At 39.1% G+C, this 21534-nt stretch overlaps 1 protein-coding gene across 1 annotated transcript in view; it reads left to right on the forward strand.

The window, feature by feature from the left end:
• CFAP44 (cilia and flagella associated protein 44) overlaps positions 1-21534 on the forward strand; it is a 128555-nt gene that overhangs the window by 21351 nt on the left and 85670 nt on the right. Inside the window, exons 8-14 of the mRNA XM_061167209.1 lie at positions 2499-2663; positions 4997-5152; positions 5864-5911; positions 6522-6621; positions 7298-7392; positions 12469-12678; positions 13277-13387. Coding sequence (XP_061023192.1) covers positions 2499-2663; positions 4997-5152; positions 5864-5911; positions 6522-6621; positions 7298-7392; positions 12469-12678; positions 13277-13387 — 885 coding nt within the window. The remainder of the gene's footprint in view (positions 1-2498; positions 2664-4996; positions 5153-5863; positions 5912-6521; positions 6622-7297; positions 7393-12468; positions 12679-13276; positions 13388-21534) is intronic.

A 21534-nucleotide genomic window follows, 5' to 3' on the forward strand; every position in this document is an offset into this window, starting at 1 on the left:
GAAGTGAGAAATAGATTTAAGGGACTAGATCTGATAGACAGAGAGCCTGATGAACTATGGACGGAGGGAGGTTTGTGACATTGTGTTGGAGACAGGGATCAAGACCATCCCCAAGGAAAAGAAATGCAAAAAGGCATAATGGTTGTCTGAGGAGGCCTTACAAATAGCTGTGAAAAGAAGAGAAGCAAAAAGCAAAGGAGAAAGGGAAAGATGTTTCCATTTGAATGCAGAGTTCCAAAGAACAGCAAGGAGAGATAAGAAAGCCTTCCTCAGGGATCAGTGCAAAGAAATAGAGGAAAACAACAGAATGGGAAAGACTAGAGATCTCTTCAAGAAAATTAGAGATACCAAGGGAACATTTCATGCAAAGATGGGTTCGATAAAGGACAGATATGGTATGGACCTAACAGAAGCAGAAGATATTAAGAAGAGGTGGCAAGAATACACAGAAGAACTGTACAAAAAAGATCTTCATGACCCAGGTAATCACGATGGTGTGATCACTCACCTAGAGCCAGACATCCTGGAATGTGAAGTCAGGTGGGCCTTAGAAAGCATTACTATGAACAAAGCTAGTGGATGTGATGGAATTCCAGTTGAGCTATTTCAAATCCTGAAAGATGATGCTGTGAAAGTGCTGCACTCAATATGTCAGCAAATTTGGAAAACTCAGCAGTGGCCACAGGACTGGAAAAGGTCAGTTTTCATTCCAGTCCAAAGAAAGGCAATCCCAAAGAATGCTCAAACTACCACACAATTGCCCTCATCTCACATGCTAGGCTAAGATAAAGATCATTAAAAACTTGGGTTGAGATATATTTTAAAAAGGCTCAGTAGAGTTTGTGTAGATGTAGGGGAGAAAAGAAGTCATTTAAATGAGAGCCACAAAAGGAAATATTTAGAGTTAAGAGTAAATATTACATATTTATAGGATTAATTTGGAGCACTCATCTTGGGAAGGAGTGGGAAATTAGATTGAGAAGTATGGTGGGCTCCCAAGGTACAAGGACTTGAATAGTCAGGCAGAACTATTAAGCATTGGAAGAGTAGAGATACAAATGGAAAAAATTATTTATTAAGCTTGGTCACAAAATGCCAAGCAAGTTAGGAAAATGGAGTCATGGAGATGAGCTCAGAAGGAAGATACTGCTTTTATCCAAGAAGAGATGATGAGAATCTGGACTCTTCTCAGGACAAATGGAAAAGGAAAGCTTTTCCTTTTGTGACATTTCATGAAATGTGACATTTCAGAAAGGAATGAGTGATAGCCTTTATTGACTTTGGATGGCTTTAGTTACTGGACAGAAAAAAAAGCAAGTCTAAAGAAAGACAAGTGGGCTGAGGCTCAACAGACATAGAATAGATAATAGGCAGGCTGGAGAAATACAAATAAGACTGAGTAAGGTCATAAGTGACTCGGGGAGAAGGCTGCAGAGTCCTCGAGCAGGCAGGTAAGAATTGGATCAGAGTTCCCCAAAGGACATTTCATGCAGTATTCTTTTGCACAGAAGCTCTCTGAAAATAACACTTTCCTGGTCAAATTCCTTTGTACCTAAAAATTTCTTATGATGATTCCCAGTGAACACTTCTGTATTAAAGCTTCCAAGGGGTTCTAGAGAAAAGAAACTTGTTTGACTTTGTTTATCCTAGCATATGTTTACTGAGGGCAGCGTTAGTTGAGGGCCTGGTTTAGAACCTTGATTCCTGGGTAATTTGGGGCAAGGTAATTAATATGCTTCAGGCTTTTTTTTTTTTTCTATCTTGTAAGATGGGGGATAATAATAGGACTTCCATTGGCCCTATGGTTTCTTTGTGTCAATGAGAAAAACTGTGCCCAACCTGTACAACTGCACATGGTATCCTCGATAAATGTACCTAGTTAATATGGTTTTTAGGATTAAAGAATAATATGTGTTAAGTGCTCAAGTAGTGCTTGTCATGGAGTCAATATTCAATTAGTATTACTTACTATGTAATACTAGTTCGATATCTTAAGAGTTGGTGTTTGGTGCTATATATTTTGGGATGTGCTGGATTAAATGCATTAAGTGAGGTGGTTTCAGGTGATTGTCCTTGTTTGAAATTGAATATTGTTCTGCTATAATTTGCAGTAATGGCCTCACAATTTATCAAATATCTTATAACATTTGATTACTATCACTCTCATCTATCAAGAACTTTAAACATATCTCTAAATTTTGACCCAGTAGTTCCACTCCTGGGTTATGTCCTTAAGAGATGTACAAAGAAATCTGCAGAGGTGTTTGAAAATTTAACCACCAACATACTGCCTGACATCATTATGTAAAACTACATATTGTGATAAGTGGTTGTTTCTGGGCTAGTGAATTTTCATTGCTGTATTTTCTTATTTTAAAAGTGAAAAATTTATTTTCACAGCCAGGAAAAATCTTTAAACATTTCTCACCAGCTATTTGAGGCAAATATACATGTTTATCTGTCTCATGTACATTCTTTCCTTTCCTCACACCTGCCAGGTGCTCTCAGGGTCAGAATGGGGCAACATGCTGCTTTGGGAAGGAGGCCACATCAAAGTGGAGTTGAGTCGAGCTGCAGGCAAGCCTTGTCACCAGGGTCCCATTAACCAGATAATGCTGGACGAGGGTGAAGTCATCACCATTGGGTCAGATGGATGTGTTAGGGTAAGTTTTCTTTAAACTTGAACAGTAGCACCTGCATCAAAGTCTTGTAGGTGATCCTATGGGTTTTATCAGATTTTTATTTCTCACAAAGGTCACTTGAAGAAGATCAGTGGTCATTTACTCCCAGGGCCAACTCATTTTAAGTAATGCTTCTTTTGTGGTAGATTTATAGTCACTAATTCATGTCTGACTCTTTGTCACCCCCTTGGACTGTAGCATGCCAGGCTCCTCTGTCCTCCACTATTGCCTGGAGTTTGCTCAAACTCATGTCCATTGAGAAGGTGATGCTGTCTAACTATCTCATCCTCTGCCACCCTCTTCTCCCTTGGCCTTCAGTCTTTTCCCAGTATCAGGGTCTTTTCTAATGAGTCGGCTCTTCGCATCAGGTTAAGTAGTAGAGCTTCAGCATCAGTCCTTCCAGTGAATATTCAGGGTTGATTTTCTTTAGGACTGACTGGTTTGATCTCCTTGCAGTCCAAGGGACTCTAAAGAGTCTTCTCCAGGACCATAGTTCGAAAGCATCAATTCTTCGGTGCTCAGCCTTCTTTATGTCTTTGTAAATTCTAGTCAACATTCGTTAATATCTTGCCACTGAAATTTTCTGAGGGGATCTTTTGTTATTTTGATTCTGTTGTTGAAATAATAGCTTCAGAAAATGAATTAGCACCATATTAACAGTGGACTCCAATGTCCTTCCAAAATGCCTATTATAAATTGGTCATTTTCTAGGGACAACAAGGCCAAACATTTATTTATTTATTTATTTTTACTGATTTTACCAATTAGAAATACACAGGTGAGCTGATGGGGTTTTCTAATGGATGCTCCCCTCCCGTTACCCCCATACTAATGAACTTGCTTGTCCTCACCTGTGTACACCATCCTGCCCACAGGACTAATCTGGGACACTGCTTCTGCATCTTGGTCTATCTAGCTGTTGTCACACCTCTTCTCCCATCCCCCATGTGTAGTTACCCTGCTGTTGCTGGCCAACCTGCAGTCTTCTGGTTTACTTTGCGGTCCCCTCAGTATGTGTTTCTTCTGGGGCCTTTCATAAGAAAATATTCTTAAGGTAGTATTCTTGGGACATTCATTAGGAAGTGGTATTATCAGAAGTAAGACCATTTCCCCCCCACCCCCGCCCAACCATCTGGTTACTCTGACACTGAGCTTACTTATGGCTCAGACAATATATTAGAGCCATGTCTTCCAGTTTGTCCTCTTACCATTGGCTCTTTGAACCCTGTTAAGTTTAATTTTGTTCTGTTATATTAATTTCTCTGAGAATCTTTTATGTCCTTTATTATGTTACACAATACATTCACTATCCTTCCAAAACATATGTCACCCCCAAATACATCAAGATACCAAGGGGTGGAAAACTTCAAGAGAAGTTGGATACTTCATAGAGAATTCCTTCACGGCCATCACTAATGTCTAAGCTTGCTTCCCCTTTGCAAAGCCCACCCTCATCTCTTCAGTGTTTTATATTGTAAATCTCTACCTCTAGCCCTTTAGGAAAAACCCGCTCCAACTCCCAGGAGTTAGTCTGACCCTAGGACCTGGGACTCTCCTCCACGAGAGTACTCAATGGGACAACACCAGTCCTTCCCAAGTCTGAGTTGCTGAGTCTAGGATGATGTAGCAGGATGTGTCTGCAGAACCATCCAGCCTGGGCTTTGGCATCTCCCAGAGGAAGTCCCTCCGAGTTTCTCTACCACATTAAAAACTGCTCCCTCCTTCCCCAGTGCTCTTCTGGTCTCCTATCTTAAGAACAACAGTCATTACCTGAATAGTACAGTCTAAATCCAAGATAAGGAAGAGAAACATTATCTCATGAAGACATTACCTACATCTTTTTTTTTTCCCCTGCTTAATGAAGATTGTGCTTGAATCATTCAGCAAGAAGGTCTGTGTCTCCTTTCTAGGGTCCCATGGGTCTAATATAATACAAGGCTTGTCATAATGTTTCAGTGAATGACTGAACCATTTATTCCTTACAGTCACTTTATATGCAGAAATACCTGATACAAACTTTGAAATAAAGTTTACTTTGGGCAAACTAGAATTCTTATTCAGGACGGACTTTTTCTCACTAATCTCCATAAATAAAAGGAAATTATGATAATTCATTATTTCTCAGAGTAAAATCTCAGAGGTTAGGTTTTGTCTGGTGTTTTAATTATATCTACTCATCATTAATTTTCATGAAATAAGAAATGACTTGAAAAAATTGGGGTCTTTCCTGGCATAGAAAATATATATCCATTCTGACTTAGAAAATATATATTCAGAAACTGCTGATTCATTAAGGTATTTTCTTATTTTTTAAGATATGGGATTTTGAGACTATAGACACTGCTAATGTTATAGATGAGACTGGATTACTAGAGATAGAGCCCATTAATGAACTTCAAGTAGATAAGAACGTCAGACTCTTCTCTATGATAAAAATGAATGAAGTTGGAAATAACTTTTGGTTGGCTCAGGTAAGATACACCGTTTTCTCTTTGCTCTTTAAAGTTATCTGGATATAAAACTAACATAGTATTAAGCTTTACTGTTACTGTAAGTCCACAGAACTATCAAGACTGCTATTGATAGTATAATGAAGAGTTCCCTGAATTCTGATATTTAGAAGTGAAGTGAAGTAAAAGTCACTCAGTTGTGTCCAATTCTTTGCAACCCCATGGCCTATACAGTCTGTGGAATCCTCCAGGCCAGAATACTGGAGTGGATAGCCTTTCCCTTCTCCAGGGACTCTTCCCAGCCAAGGTATTGAACCCAGGTCTCCCACATTGCAGGTGGATTCTTTACCAGCTGAGCCACAAGCGAAGCCCAACAATACTGGAGTGGTAGCCTATCCCTTCTCCAGTGGATCTTCCCAAGCCAGGAATCGAACTAGGGTCTCCTGCACTGCAGTTGGATTCTTTACCAACTGAGCTATCAGGGAAGCCTAATATTTAATTGACCTATATTTTATACATAGAAAGCCAATTAGCATTTTTACTATGTTAAACTGACTACAAGGTTTATGAGATTGCTTTATTATGTGGTTGCTATTACTAAATTTCAATCACACTTTAAAATATATGTAAGTGTTGGTATTGTTGGTCCCTTAAATCATAAAAAGAAAATCCTTTAATGTGATAAAATTTTAAAATGATGAACAATATATTATTGAGTATTTAATTTTTTAGGATTCCAATGGAGCCATATGGAAGCTTGACCTTAGCTTTTCAAACATTGTAAGTTGCCTGTTTTTCTCATTTGTTTCAAACTCTCATAGTAAAATGTTCATTATTCTTTTTTAAAAGATACTTTATCTTTCTCCATATTTGATCATTGTTCCCATCAAAAACTTGCTCAACATATCCAAAGAATTTATGTTGTGTCTGTCTTTCTCTCGTTATGATTTTACATACAAAATTTTATATGAAAAAGATTCTAACTCATAAAAAAATTTACAAGAAAAGTGGCAAGAAATGGCCTAACATTTTATAGTGCTTTATAGTTTTCATAAACATTTAACATTTTAATGTATATTATCTCAAATAATCCTCTCAACTGCTGAATTTTGTCGGGAGGCAGTTGCCATCATCTCATTTTACTGATGTAGAAATAGAAATTGGCATTTGAAGTTACTTGCATCAAATCACACAGCTATCAAGTGCAAAGCCAGTATTCTCTTTCTCCTAATTCTGAACTTCAGCATTCTTGCTATCTTATAATGCCTTTTCTTATATCTATTCAGATGAAGTCATACATGATACAAAATTCTATTTGTATTTCTTTAAACTTGGCTTTAATTCTATGTTAACCTGTCTTTGAGCTCTAATAGAATCTCTCTGTCATCAGACCCAAGATCCAGAATGCCTGTTCTCCTTCCATTCTGGAGCCATTGAAGCTTTGGCTGTCTCTCCTGTCACTTATCTCATGGCCACTACCGGCTTGGACTGTAAGTAAGAACTCATATCTGGCCTTTTGTGTTTTATTTTCAGTACATTTTAAAATGTGTTTGATTAAGGCATATGAGAATTTTCCCAGAAGGGAAGCCTCCTGATAATAATGAGGTAAGTTTTTGCAGAGGGGAAGGGCCTAAAATATAGTAGCCTTGGTTATTGTGAGACATAAAAGATATATCAATAAATTACTCATGAAAATACCATTCATCTTGGTATTCTCTACAGTAGTGCTTTTCCTTTTCTTTCCATGTCCTTTTTTTCTTCTTGACTTTCAGTAAATCTGTGTGGACTGTGAAAGGTAAAGCTGACTCACTAGTCAATCAGCAGTTGTTTTCTTTAGTACAGTTGTCTCTCAGTATCTGTGGTGGTGGTGGGGTTGGTTCCAGGACTCCACTGATACCAAAATCCGTAGATGTTCAAGTCCCTTTTATAAAATGGCATAGCATGTATTCATGTTTATAAATTACCTGATTGAGGGTATACATGTAAAATTTTAACTAATGTAAAGAAAGACTATGTCAGTTGATTTTCTATGACATTTCTTGTTATAGTGCTTAGATATAAAGTGAACCATGGTTATTAAAGCTGTTAACATATATATATATATATATATATATATATATATATACTATATATATAACTTGTTTCTTTAAAACTGTCTTTCTATAGGCTCTATTAGATTCTATGACTTTGCTGGCAAAACTCCTTTGCTTCAGATGAAATTCAAGCAAGGAGGTACTGCCCTTGCTTGGGTACCACGGCTGGTAAGCTTATTATAATGAATTTTACTAAAAATCTATTTGTAAATATGATATATCAGTGCTATTTCTTAGAAATATAGATATTTTCTGACTCTGGATTTTAGAGAAGAATAAAAATTCGAACTTAGTTTGTCCATTCAGAATATGATAGAAATCATATCTTGACTTTGCTATTGTGTTTTTAATGAAAAGTCTATTCTTATGCCACCTATAGTTTAGAAATAATTTTGTGTTAAAAAGTAATCACCTGATAGAACTTTGTGTATCTGTCTTCTGTTTGACTCTGGTTCATTCTATGTACTTCTAGAATGTCTACAATGTGCTGGGCCTATTTCTAGATTCTGGGAATATAGCAGTGAACAAAAAGACAAAAATACTTGCCAGCATGAACCTTTACCCTGATAGGAGAATGTTATACCCCCATGGGAGATGGTGGGAAAGACAGACAGTAAACAAAATAAGTAAATTTATGTGATATGTTAAATAATGGGAAAAAAATTAGAGCTTTGTTCTAGTTGTCTGTTGCTGTGTAGTAAACCACTCCAAATGTAGTGGCATAAAAAACAATCATTTTTTTTGCTCATATACTCCGGTTTGGGAATTCAGACAGGTGACAGCAGGGATGGTTTATCCCTTCTTCACAGTATCATGGCTTCAGTTGGGGAGACTTGAATGGTTGGGGCCTGGAGTCATCTAAAGGCTTCTTTGTCCCAAATATGGCACCTGGGTTGAAGGCTGGGTTAAGCTGTGATGCTAATAGGAGTGCTTACCTGGAGCCCATGTCAGACAGAGAGGTCATTATCACAGCATGGTGGCCTCAGGGCAGTCGAACTTCTTCATGGCAGCTCAGGGCTCCAAGATCTTATGTTCCAACAAAGAAGGCAGACGCTGCTGTCATTTCATAACCTGGCCTTAGAAGTCACATATTATCACTTGTACTATACTCAGTTAGGGGGTGAAACAGCCACAAGCACCACACAGATTCACAGAGAGGAAGTTCAACTATTTTTCTATAGGAGGTATGTCCAAGAATTTGCAGCCATGTTTTTATAAAACGTCATGGGAATATTTGGGGAATGGTTTATCCTTAATCCTTTGAGTTGAAATCAAAGAGAAAATGTTCCATGTCCAAAGCAGACGTAGAGATGGCTGGAATGGAGGGGACTTTAATGATGGGATCAAGATCAGGAGAACTTAGGCCAGGAAATAGAAGCAGAAAGATGATGAGGCTAGATTAAGTAGAAACCATGGAGTATTTAGATGACCAAACCTGGATCATTCTTTATCTAATCTATTTACACTCTTATCTGAAGTCTTTAAAATACAGTTTATCAAATTGAATCATTTTTTTCAGAGTTTTGCGGAATGTTCATAGAGCATTTAATTTTTAGCCTTAAATCCAAGTAATGATCTTATAGATATTATGCTAGAATTTCCCCTTCTCCATACCCTCTTACCTTTCTGGAAAGCTGCATATCATTCTTCACAATTTAGCTCAGGTCAAATATCATTGCCTCTGCCCAGCCCTCTACGAACCCATCTTGAAGGGTACTTATTTCCTTCATGATCTAGTACTGTGTTTAAGGACTGTGTATATACCTCTTTTGTAGCACTTAATCACAGTGTACTAAGATGACTTGCTTCATTGTCTGTCTTTCTCACCAGACTGTGTTCTTCATGGCAATACCATATCTTATTCTTCTTTGTGTTAATACTTCCAGTACCTCTACACTTACTGGTACATATAGGCACTTAGTAAATTTGAATAAGCCACATTCAATTGGAATTGAATGTAGTTCTTATTCCCAAGACTTTCATAATTGCCTGGCCGTAAGTGATGATCACTCCATTCTAAAGAATACCAGGGCTCTTGCCCTCTTCCTAAATGCCTTCCAAGATGGCAGATTTAGTACATACAGACATTGCTAGATTTATATCTCCAGCCAAGATTTTTCTTCTAAGCTGCAGACTATTTGTCATCTTCATTTTGAGATCTCCAGGAGACCTCAAACTCAACATGTCCAAGATTAAGTTCATAATCTTCTGCTGGTCCCCACTCCCCCTCCCCCCACTTCAAAACAATAAATGCAACAACAGCCCCACACACTCACATACCTGGCTCCCTTCCAGGATCTCCTGTCTCAGTAAATATATGTCATTCTTGACACGTCCCTCTGCCTCATTCCCCATATCTAGTCACCACCAAATAGGACCATTATACCCATCTCTAAAATGTGTTCAGGTCTCTCAGCTCCACTATACCACCTCAGACCACATGACATTAATCAGTCTCCAGGAGTAAAACAGCCATCATTTTAAAAGTCTCCCTACACAAAAATAAACTCAAAATGGATTAAAGATCTAAATGTAAGACCAGAAACTATAAAACTCCTAGAGGAAAACATAGGCAAACACTCTCTGACATAAATCACAGCAGGATCCTCTATGACCCACCTCCCAGAGTAATGGAAATAAAAGCAAAAATAAACAAATGGAACCTAATTAAACTTAAAAGCTTTTGCACAACGAAGGAAACTATAAGCAGGGTGAAAAGACAGCCTTCAGAATGGGAGAAAATAATAGCAAACGAAGCAACTGACAAAGAATTAATCTCAAAAATATACAAGCAGCTCAATACCAGAATAATAAATGATCCAATCAAAAAGTGGGCCAAAGAACTAAACAGACATTTCTCCAAAGAAGACATACAGATGGATAACAAACACATGAAAAGATGCTCAACATCACTCATTATCAGAGAAATGCAAATCAAAACCACAGTGAAGTTCTATCTCACACCAGTCAGAATGGCTGCTATCAAAAAGTCTACAAACAATAAAAGCTAGAGAGGGTGTGGAGAAAAGAGAACCCTCTCACACTATTGATGGGAATACAAACTAGTACAGCCACCATGGAGAACAGTGTGGAGATTCCTTAAAAAACTGGAAATAAAACTGCCATACGACCCAGCAATCCCACTGCTGAGCATACACACTGAGGAAACCAGAATTGAAAGAGACACGTGTACGCCAATGTTCATTGCAGCACTATTTACAATAGCTAGGACATGGAAGCAACCTAGATGTCCATCGGCAGACAAATGGATAAGAAAGCTGTGGTACATATACACAATGGAATATTACTTAACTATTAAAAAGAGCACATTTGAATCAGTTCTAATGAAGTGAATGAAACTGGAGCCTATTATACAGAGTGAAGTAAGTCAGAAAGAAAAACACCAAATACAATGTATTAATGCATATATATGGAATTTAGAAAGATGGTAACGACAAACCCTATATGCAAGACAGCAAGAGACACAGATATAAAGAACAGACTTTTGGACTCTGTGGGAGAAGGCGAGGGTGGGATGGTTTGAGAAAATAGCACTGAAACATGTATATTACCATATGTGAAATAGATGACCAGTCCAAGTTCGATGCATGAAACAGGGCACTCAAAGCTGGTACACTGGGACAACCCTGACGGATGGGATAGGGAGGGAGGAGGGATGGGGAGGGAGCTAGGAGGGGGGTTCAGGATGGGGAATACATGTACACCCCTGACTGATTCATGTCAATGTATGGCAAAAATTGCCACAATATTGTAATTAGCTTCCAATTAAAATAAAATTAATTTAAAAAATAGTCTTCTTAAAGTCTCCTGTGCATCCTGTCTTGGCCACCTCAGATCCATTCTCTACATTGTACCTAGGATGATTTTCCTGAAATAGTAGATCTGATCACGTCACCTCCCCACTCTACATCCCCAAACTAAAAACTATTTGACTCCTTACCTCTCTGGGATGAAAACTATCTTTAATGTGGCATATAAGCCATTTTGTGACCTAATACTTGCTTGTGGAAGCACTGTTCCCTCACTCAGTCTGTTTTAGTCAAACTAACTTTTTCCTGGTGCATTATTTCCTGCCACATGACCTTTGCACAAGCTGTATGCTCTCCCAGAGGTATCTTTATGCTTAATTAACTCCTGAGCATCCCTCTGTTCTTAGCTTCACCATATCTTCCTTAAGGAAGCTCTCAGTCTAGGTTAGCTTTCTTTGCTATACATTCTCAGAGAATGTTTCTTTCCTTTAACACTTATTTAAGTTTATAATTCCACATTCCTTTGTCTGGTTGATTAATGAAGCTCCAATACTTTGGCCACCTGATGTGAAGAGCTGACTCATTGGGAAAGACCCTGATGCTGGGGAAAATTGAAGACAAAAGGAGAAGGGGATGGCAGAGGATGAAATGGTTAGATGGAATCACCAACTCAATGGACATGAATTTGAGCAAACTTCAGGAGATAATGGAGGACAGAGGAGCCTAGTGTGCTACAATCCATGGAGTCACAAAGAGTAGGACATGACTTAGTGACTGAACAACAACAACATGTCCTCCCACTCAACCATTAATTTGTGAAAATGGGTTGAGACTGTCTATGCTTACTCTTGGGTTGCTGCTGACGGGTCTTTGGTGCATAGTAGATAGATTGTCCTTGTTTACCTGTCTCATGGTCAGCAGTGATAATGGACTGTCCTAGAAGAGATGGAGTTTACCATAAAGTAGTATAAGGAATTATCAATGGACCCTTATTTTAGTTCATTATTTAGTTAAATTACTGAAGTCTAAATAAAATACAGAAAATTTTCCAGGAAAGAGTACTGAAGTGGGTTTCCATTTCCTTCTCCAGGGGATCTTCCTGATCCAGGGATCGAACCCTGGTCTCCTGCATTGCAGGCAGATTCTTTACCAAATGAGCTACTAGGGAAGCCATATTATTTAGTTAAATTACTTAAGTCTAAATAAAATACAGAAATATCTGTAATTCGCTCAGTCATGTCTGATTCTTTGTGATCCCATGGACTATTCTCTGTTCATGGCATTCTTCAGGCAAGAATACTGGAATGGTTGTCATTTCCTTCTCCAGGGGATCTTCCTGACCCAGGGATTGAACCCAGGTCTCCTTCATTGCAGGCAGATTCTTTACCATCTGAGCCACCAGGGAAGCCCATAATGCAGTGCAGCTCTCTTAATTAACTAATTTTGGAAACCTTGCATTTCTTTTTTGTCCAAGATAAGCTATGGTGGAGCACAGATCACTGCAGGATTTGAAGATGGCGTTGTTCGAATTCTTGAACTTTATGATCCAAAAGGGCTCACGGTTTTTGTGGGACGGAAGAAAGTTTCAGATGCAGATATTCGTTTGAAACAGGTTTTCAAACCTCATACTGCTGCTGTCACTGCTTTAGCTTATGATCGTGATGGAGAAGTTCTAGCCACAGGGGTAAGGAGTAAATTTCCTTTTGTTTCCTATTGAATTTTTGTGGTTAACCTTGCCTTATTAGTCTTCCTACTTAATGATGCCTTCTTTCCTTGTATTTCTTTCCAAGAACATATATCTATTTCTTGTTTTCACATTCTTTCAGTATAGTCTGTGCCTGATTATAAAATATTAAAAATATTCTTACAAATTGAGTTGTAATGCTTATTTTAAATGAATAGAAATTCTCAACTGGGAATAATGCAGCATGTTTTATGTATAGTCAGTGTTTTAAATGAAGAGAATAACCATGTAAATTCGTTATGCATAAACAGGTGAGCATATGCATTGTGGATTTTTTTGTGAATTAATCTTATACACAGGTATGGTGATCATTTTTTTTTTTAGAAACACAAGAAAACATTTGACAGGTCTGTCAAACATTGTCACAGGGAAAATGAAGCAAATATTTGAAATAAGAATGTTCCCAGAATAATTTGGGATATATGATCATTGTAGGTATAAGTATACAGTGGGTGTAATATAGCTGTTAAATATTTCTTTGTACTCTCTGGAATAGATTTAATAATAATATATATTTGGATATCTCTCTTTTAATTAGAGTAAAGATAAAACTGTCTTCTTTTTCGAAGTGGAAAGAGACTATAAGCCTATTGGTTATATTACTACTCCTGGACCTATTTGCCAGTTAACATGGTCTTCAAGCTCTCATGTAAGTAGTTATTTGTCTTCATGTTTAAATCTCAATTACTACATAGTGAAGTGATCTGTTAGAAAATAGTGGGTGGAATTACTGGCTCCGCTCTTGGGTCCTACAGCGAGGGGCCAAGGAAGCTGTTCAGCTTGACTAGTGGAACATCACTCAGGAGCTCCAAGCCACCACCCTCCATACTCCCACTACCTCCTCTCTCTTCCATAATGTAATCAGTCTATTATATCAGACTTTGCTTCAACACCTGCCTTGCCTCTTGAGAAACCTGTATGCAGGTCAGGAAGCAACAGTTAGAACTGGGCATGGAACAACAGACTGGTTCCAAATAGGAAAAGGAGTATGACAAGGCTGTATATTGTCACCCTGCTTATTTAACTTATATGCAGAGTACATCATGAGAAACGCTGGGCTGGAAGAAGCACAAGCTGGAATCAAGATTGCCGGGAGAAATATGGATAACCTCAGATATGCAGATGACACCACCCTTATGGCAGAAAGTGAAGAGGAACTAAAAAGCCTCTGGAGGAAAGTGAAAGAGGAGAGTGAAAAAGTTGGCTTTAAGCTTAAAGCTTAACATTCAGAAAACTAAGATCATGGCATCTGGTCCCATCACCTCATGGGAAATAGATGGGGAAACAGTGGAAACAGTGTCATACTTCATTTTTTTGGGCTCCAAAATCACAGCAGATGGTGATTGCAGCCATGAAATTAAAACATACTTACTCCTTGGAAGGAAAGTTATGACCAACCTAGAAAGCATATTAAAAAGCAGAGACATTACTTTGTCAACAAAGGTCCATCTGGTCAAGGCTATGGTTTTTCCAGGGGTCATGTATGGATGTGAGAGTTGGACTGTGAAGAAAGCTGAGCACTGAAGAATTGATGCTTTTGAACTGTGGTGTTGGAGAATACTCTTGAGAGTCTCTTGGACTGCAAGGAGATCCAACCAGTCCATCCTAAAGGAGATCAGTCCTGGGTGTTCACTGGAAGGACTGATGCTGAAACTGAAACTCCAATACTTTGGCCACCTCATGCGAAGAGTTGACTCCTTGGAAAAGACCCTGATGCTGGGAGGGATTTGGGGCAGGAGGAGAAGGGGACGACAGAGGATGAGATGGCTGGATGGCATCACTGACTCGATGGGCATGAGTTTGAGTAAACTTTGGGAGCTGGTGATGGAAAGGGAGGCCTGGCGTGCTGCGATTCATGGGGTCGCAAAGAGTCAGACACGACTGAGTGACTGAACTGAACTTGCTTCAACAACAGAGACTTTATCATAAAACACAACACGTCAGAATGTGTTGACTTGGGTCTGGCAGCCCTTCTGACATTAAGTTCATTTCTAAGGTCTGATTGTATTTGTCCTCATCTTTATCTCTTTCCTGCTCCTCTGTCTGAATTTCACCTCCATATTCTTTTCTAACTTCCATTGCCTGTTTCCTAATGACAATGGTGATTCAGCATTGATTACTAACCTTACTAAATGCCTCAAATTTCCCGAATTTTGAGCATAGTACAATTCAATCACCTGAATATTGATTGTCTAAGCCAGGTACTGTACTAGGGTCCTAGCAAAATAATAATACTGATGAACTACATAGATGTACTATCAGAATTTTGGGGATAGCATCTGTAATCTATTTTAAGAAGTTATATTGTTCTGTGATAGAATTATTTAAGGTTTCACAAGGGAATGGGTGACTAAAATATCAGTATCGGTGGTATAGATAGTATGTACTATGAATATGGGGCTTTTCTGGTGGCTCAACAGTAAAGAATCTGCCTTCAATGCAGGAGCCCCAGGGAGACACAGATTCAATTCCTGGGTCAGAAAGATCCCCTGGAGAAGGGCATGGCAACCCACTCCAGTAATCTTGCTTGGAGAATCCCATGGATAGAGGAGCCTGGCAGGCTACAGACCATGGGTTTGCAGAGTCAGACATGACTGGAGCGACTTAACAGGCACGTACGCACTATGAATATAGAGCAGGGGACTATCAAGAGAGGGAGAAGTTAACATGTTATGTTATATTATTCTACCTTTATCTTAAGGAATTGGCAGAATGTGAGTCAGAGGGGAGGTGAGTGCAAGTGGTATAGGTGAAGGGAATGAGAGCTGCAGAAGATGCTCTTTGTTAAAGCATGAGCAGTTATATCACAACGTATTTGTGCATCCTTCAATCATTTCTCTCGATATTAAAGTTACAAAAAAAAAAAAAAGCAGGGCAACATTTTTCAGGAGTTAGGAATGATGGGTGGGAAAGGGGTGGGTTTGACTCTATAAAGGCACAGCTTGAAGGAGATCTTTTTGGTGGTGGAGTAGTTTGTATTTTGCTTGCTGTGGATGATTACTTGAATCTGCACATGTGATAAAATGACATGGAACTATACACACATTCTATATTAATGTTGATTTCCTGCTTTTGATATTGGTGCATAAGAGGTAACCAGTGGGAGAAACTGGGTAAAGGGTACATGATACCTCTTTGTACTATCTTAGTAACTTCCTATGAATTAATATTTCAAAATAAGAAATGTTTAAAGAAGTAAGCAGAAAAGACCCCTCTCTCCCTCCACCAGGATGAGATGGTTGGATGGCATCACTGACTCAATGGACATGAGTTTGGGTAAACTCCAGGAGTTGGTGATGGACAAGTAGGCCTGGCGCGCTGTGGTTCATGGGGTCACAAAGAGTTGGACATGACTGAGCAACTGAACTGAACTGAACTGAACTCCCTCCACCAAAACAGATAAAAAGACATTTCAGGCAGTGGTACCAGTTAGCACCTGGTACCAAACATTGTTTGGGAGTTACTAACGTAAAAGTAAAATACTCTCATTTCACAATATATACATGTATCAAATCATCATGTTGTACATCTTAAACTTATACAATGTTATGTCAATTATATTACAGTGAAAGTGAAAGAAAAAATAAATTACCATTTGTAACTGCACACTTCAGTTGTCCAAATAGCAGTTAGCCCTGCCAGCTCAATGGTCAGTCCTGTAACCTTCCTGAATGTATTAAGCTTCTGTCCATTATTTTCTTTTCCAGTAAGAGTACATCACTCAAATAACTATTCTTCCTACAGTTGTCACTACTGTGATCACTTAGGCAGTAGTTACAAGGGAGAAGTTATAAGGGAGCCAGATGAGAGGCAGGTAGATCAATTAGGCAACTGTGTTCCAGAGAAGATGACACCAAGGTGTGGATAAAAGCTAGGTAGAACTGACAGAACTTGATGATCTTTTGAATTTCTGGGGATAATTTTGAGGTTTATAAATGAAATTCATTGGAGTTTCTCTAAATGTTATTTTTTTCCTCTCTTCTGCATTTTCTGAGAGCACCATTTTTCCTGTTTCCTAAACCAGGAAATCTTTGAGCCATCTCTTCCTGACCTCTGACCACCCTGCTTCACCAAGCCCTGCCGTTGGTGAAGATGCATCTTAAACATCTGTTAAATCTGTCTCTTCTGTGTCCTTTTTGCTCCTCTCTGTTTCAGCCATTAAGCTTTGAACTTGATCTTCTCTGCCTAAAATGACCTCCCTCTTATCATCCTGACACACATCAACTCACTATTTTTTAACACACATAATTTACTAATGGGGGCTTTTCTGGTGGCTCAGATGGTAAAGAATCTACCTGAAATGCAGGAGGACTGGATTTGATCCCTGGGTCATCAAGATCCCTTGGAGAAGGGAATGGCTACCCACCCCAGTATTCTTGCCTGGAGAATTCCATGAACAGAGGAACCTGATGGGATACAGTCCATGGGGTCTCAAAGAGTCAAACATGACTAAGTGACTAAGGCTAACTAGTTTACTAATATTCTAATAAAGATTTTTATATGTACATACGTAACAGTGATAATACCCCCGTTTTGTAATGTCCTTACCAACTTTGGAATTGAGGTATTACTGGCCTTATTTTTGAAAAAAAGTCTTTTCTATTCTCTTGACCTAAATTGTTTGTAGGAGGAATTTTAATAATTTCTTCAATAGATATAGAACTATAAACTGCTAAAAGAAGATAACTACCATCCCACAATTTTATACCCAGTTTTGCTGCTGCTAAGTCGCTTCAGTCGTGTCTGACTCTGTGTGACCCTATAGACGGCAGCCCACCAGGCTCCGCCGTCCCTGGGATTCTCCAGGCAAGAACTCTGGAGTGGGTTGCCATTTCCTTCTCCAAGGCATGAAAGTGAAAAGTGTAAGTGAAGTTGCTCAGTCGAGTCCGACTCTTCGCGACCCCATGGACTGCAGCCTACCAGGCTCCTCCGTCCATGGGATTTTCCAGGCAAGAGTACTGGAGTGGGTTGCCATTGCCTTCTCCAATACCCAGTGTTAGTATCATTCAAAAATAAAACTAAGTAAACAATAATGTGACTTTTTGGATGAAATGAGCAACTCCTGTTCCCATGCAGCTTTGAAAGTGAAGTCGCTCAGTCCTGTCCGACTCTTTTTGACCCGATGGACTGTAGCCTACCAGGCTTCTCTGTCCATGGGATTTTCCAGGCAAGAATACTGGGGTGGGTTGCCATTTCCTTCTCCAGGGGATCTTCCTGACCAAGGGATTGAACCCAGGTCTCCCGCATTGTAGGCAGACGCTTTACCCTGTGAGCCACCGGGGAAGTCCCTAGGGTTATGTAAATGTTCTAAAGGCAAATGCCCAGCAGAATGTCAGGCTCACATTTCTGCATTTCCTTTTTCTCTGGTATCCTGTGCCCTCAAGTTCTAACTTTCTCGTTGGTTGCTTTAAATTTCAACTTGTGTCTGTTTATGTCTGTTGTTTTTTTTCAGTCATTTAATCGTGCCCGACTCTTTGTGACCCCATGGACTGCAACATACCAGGTCTCCCTGTATCCTTCACCATCTCCCAGATCTTGCTTTAGCTCATGTCCATTGAGTCAGTGATGCCATCCAACCATCTCGTTCTCTGCCATCCTCTTTTCCTCCTGTCTTCAATCTTTTCTAACATCAGGGTCTTTTCCAATGAGTCAGCTCTTCTCATCAGGTGGCCAAAGTATTGGAGCTTCAGCTTCAGTCCTTCCAATGAATACTCAGGGTTGATTTCCTTTAGGATTGACTGATTTTATCTCTGTGCAGTAAGGAACTCTCAAGTCTTCTCCAGCACCACAGTTTGAAAGCATCTATTCTTTATGTCTGAGAGAATGCCTAAAGCTCTAGAACACTGCATTCTGTTTGGCTTCTAGGTCCCATTCTGTAAGTTGGCCAATGCCCTGAGAAGAAAAAGTGCAAAGAATATTCACCTCACCTCAACTAGCTTCCCTTTTCCTGCAATCTTGGCTTCAGAGCTATAGTGATACTGATTTCTCTGTGATGTCTTTAGCTGGTTTAGCAAACTTTTCTTGTTATTGAATTGTTAGCTAATATATAGCTAATATAGGGATTTTCATCTGTTTATAAATAAGGTTTGGCTAATATTTTCTTTCTTTGTAGTTCTTCAGTTTTGTTATTAAAATTTTTTAATCTCCTAAGATGAATTATAAAATATCCATCTTTTTCTATTCTCTTGAAGACTTTAAATTAGAACTTTAAATTTTTGGCAGGCTTGGTAATGTAGTCATCAGAGCATAGCGTCTAAGGTGATTTTTTAAAAATTAATTCAATGACTTTAATAATTGTGTGTGTGTGTATGTTCAGTCATGTCCGACTCTTTGTGACCCCATAGACTGAACCCGCCAGGCTCCTCTGTTCATGATATTTCCCAGGCAAGAATACTGGAGTGGGTTGACATTTCCTACTCCAGGGGATCTTCTCGGCCCAGGGATCAAAGCTGTGTGTCTTGTGTCTCCTGTATTGGCAGTCGAATTCTTTACCTCTGCGCCACCTGGGAAATCATAGTTCTTTAAAAATTTTTAAGGTCTGCTGCTGCTGCTGCTGCTAAGTCGCTTCAGTCATGTCTGATTCTGTGTGACCCCATAGACGGCAGCCTACGAGGCTCCTCTGTCCCTGGGATTCTCCAGGCAAAAACACTGGAGTGGGTTGCCATTTCCTTCTCCACTGCATGAAAGTGAAAAGTGAAAGTTAAGTCGCTTAGTCATGTCCTACTCTTCATGACCCCATGGACTGCAGCCTACCAGGCTCCTCCGTCCATGGAATTTTCCAGGCAAGAGTACTGGAGTGGGTTGCCATTGCCTTCTCCATTTTAAAGTATAATTGACATAAATTAGTTTTAAATAAACAACATGATTTGATACTCATATAATTTGCCACATACTGATTGCCACAATAAGTATAGTTAACATCTGTCACTGTACATGAGAACTTTTGAGATCTATTCTTTTTTTTTTTTTTAATTAGTTGGAGGCTAATTACTTTACAATATTGTAGTGGTTTTTGTCATACATTGACATGAGTCAGCCATGGATTTACATGTATTCCCCATCCCGATCCCCCCTCCCACCTCCCTCTCTACCCAATCCCTCTGGGTCTTCCCAGTGCACCAGGCCGGAGCACTTATCTCATGCATCCAACCTGGGCTGGTGATCTCTTTCACCCTAGATCTATTCTTGAGCAACATTCAAGTAAGCAAAGTATTATTGACTATAGTCATCATGCTGTACATTACATTCCCATGACTTAATTTATAATTGGAAATTTATACCTTTTGAACCCTTTGCTTTACCCATCCCCAAACTACTTTAGCAATCACCAGTGTGTTTTCTGCATCTATGTTTTTTTTCCCTTAAGATTCCACATACAAGTGAGATCATAGTATATTTATCTTTTTTTCTACTTATTTAACTTAATGCCTTCAAAGTCTATCCATATTGTTGCAGATTACAAGATTTCATTCTTTTATGACTGAATAATATTCCATTGTGTTATATAATCATAATGGAATATTTTCTTTTCTTTCTCCATTCATCCTTCAGTGTACCCTTAGACTGTTTTTACATCTTAGCTATTGTAAAGAATGTTGCGATAAACATGAGGCTGCACATATTTTTTCAAGTTAATGTTTTCATTATCTCAGATAAATACCTGGAAGTGAAGTTGCTGGATTGTATGTAGTTTCTTTTAATTTTTTGAGGAATCTCCACATTGTTTTCAATAGTGGCTGTACTGATTTATGTTACTACCAATAAGCATTCCCTTTTCTCCACCTTAGCCAGCATTTCTTGTCATTTTGATAATAGCTATTTTGGCAGAGGAGCCTGGTAGGCTATAGTTCACGGGATCACAAAGAATTGGACATGACTGAAGCGACTTATTCTGAGAGGTGTGAGGTGATATCTTGTGGTTTTGAGTTGTAATTTCCTGATGATTAGTGATGTTGAGCATCTTCTTATGTACTTGTCTGTCTCTGTCTTCTTTGGAAAAATATCTGTTCAGATCTTCTGCCCATTTTTTAATTAGATTGTTTGTTTGTACTGCTGCTCAGAGTGCATGCCTGGGAATTAGGGGCAAGCCCTTCAGTTACAAATGGGGTTAGCAGGCCTCCAGCCTCATTGCAGAGTGATGGATCAGGTTTCATGGGGGAAATGGTTTGACAGGACACCTGTCCTTGCATGTTGGCTGGTGTGTTTGAGAAATCCACTAGAGGAATGCTTTTGCAGCTTTAACCCTCTTACTTTCTCTCAGACCCCTCTTTTGCATCCTCTCTGTATGTATTCTTCCAGCTATTTTATAACTTGTCCACACTAAGCAAATGCCACTAGGTCCACTCTTGTTCCTCAGCTCTCAGCAGGTCAAAAACCCTGGTCTTTGGGGGCATCTCTGAGTTTACAGACCTTCTTTATTAGTCCCAGGACTTTGCTTTCTGAGAAAGTCCATAACACCTTAAGCTCCATACAGAACCCTGCCCAGTTCCCTGCTCTCAATTTCTTAATGGAACATGTATCTTCTGATAAATCACTTCCATAGGAGCTCTGGATTCACAGATGACAGGGATCTGTTCAGACACAATCATGTAACATGCTCTGAGCTTCTTCACACTCACAGGGTATATCATAATTTACCATATGTATGTAGATTTATTTTGGGGTTCTCTATTCTGTTCCATTGATCTTTATGACTGTTTTTATGACAATACTATATTTTGATTACTATAGCTTTACAGAATAGTTTGAAATCAGGTAGTTATGATGCCTCCAGCTTTTTCTTTCTCAAGATTGCTT

The sequence above is a fragment of the Dama dama genome, chromosome 19 (assembly GCF_033118175.1).
Source record: "Dama dama isolate Ldn47 chromosome 19, ASM3311817v1, whole genome shotgun sequence".
NCBI lineage: Eukaryota > Metazoa > Chordata > Mammalia > Artiodactyla > Cervidae > Dama > Dama dama.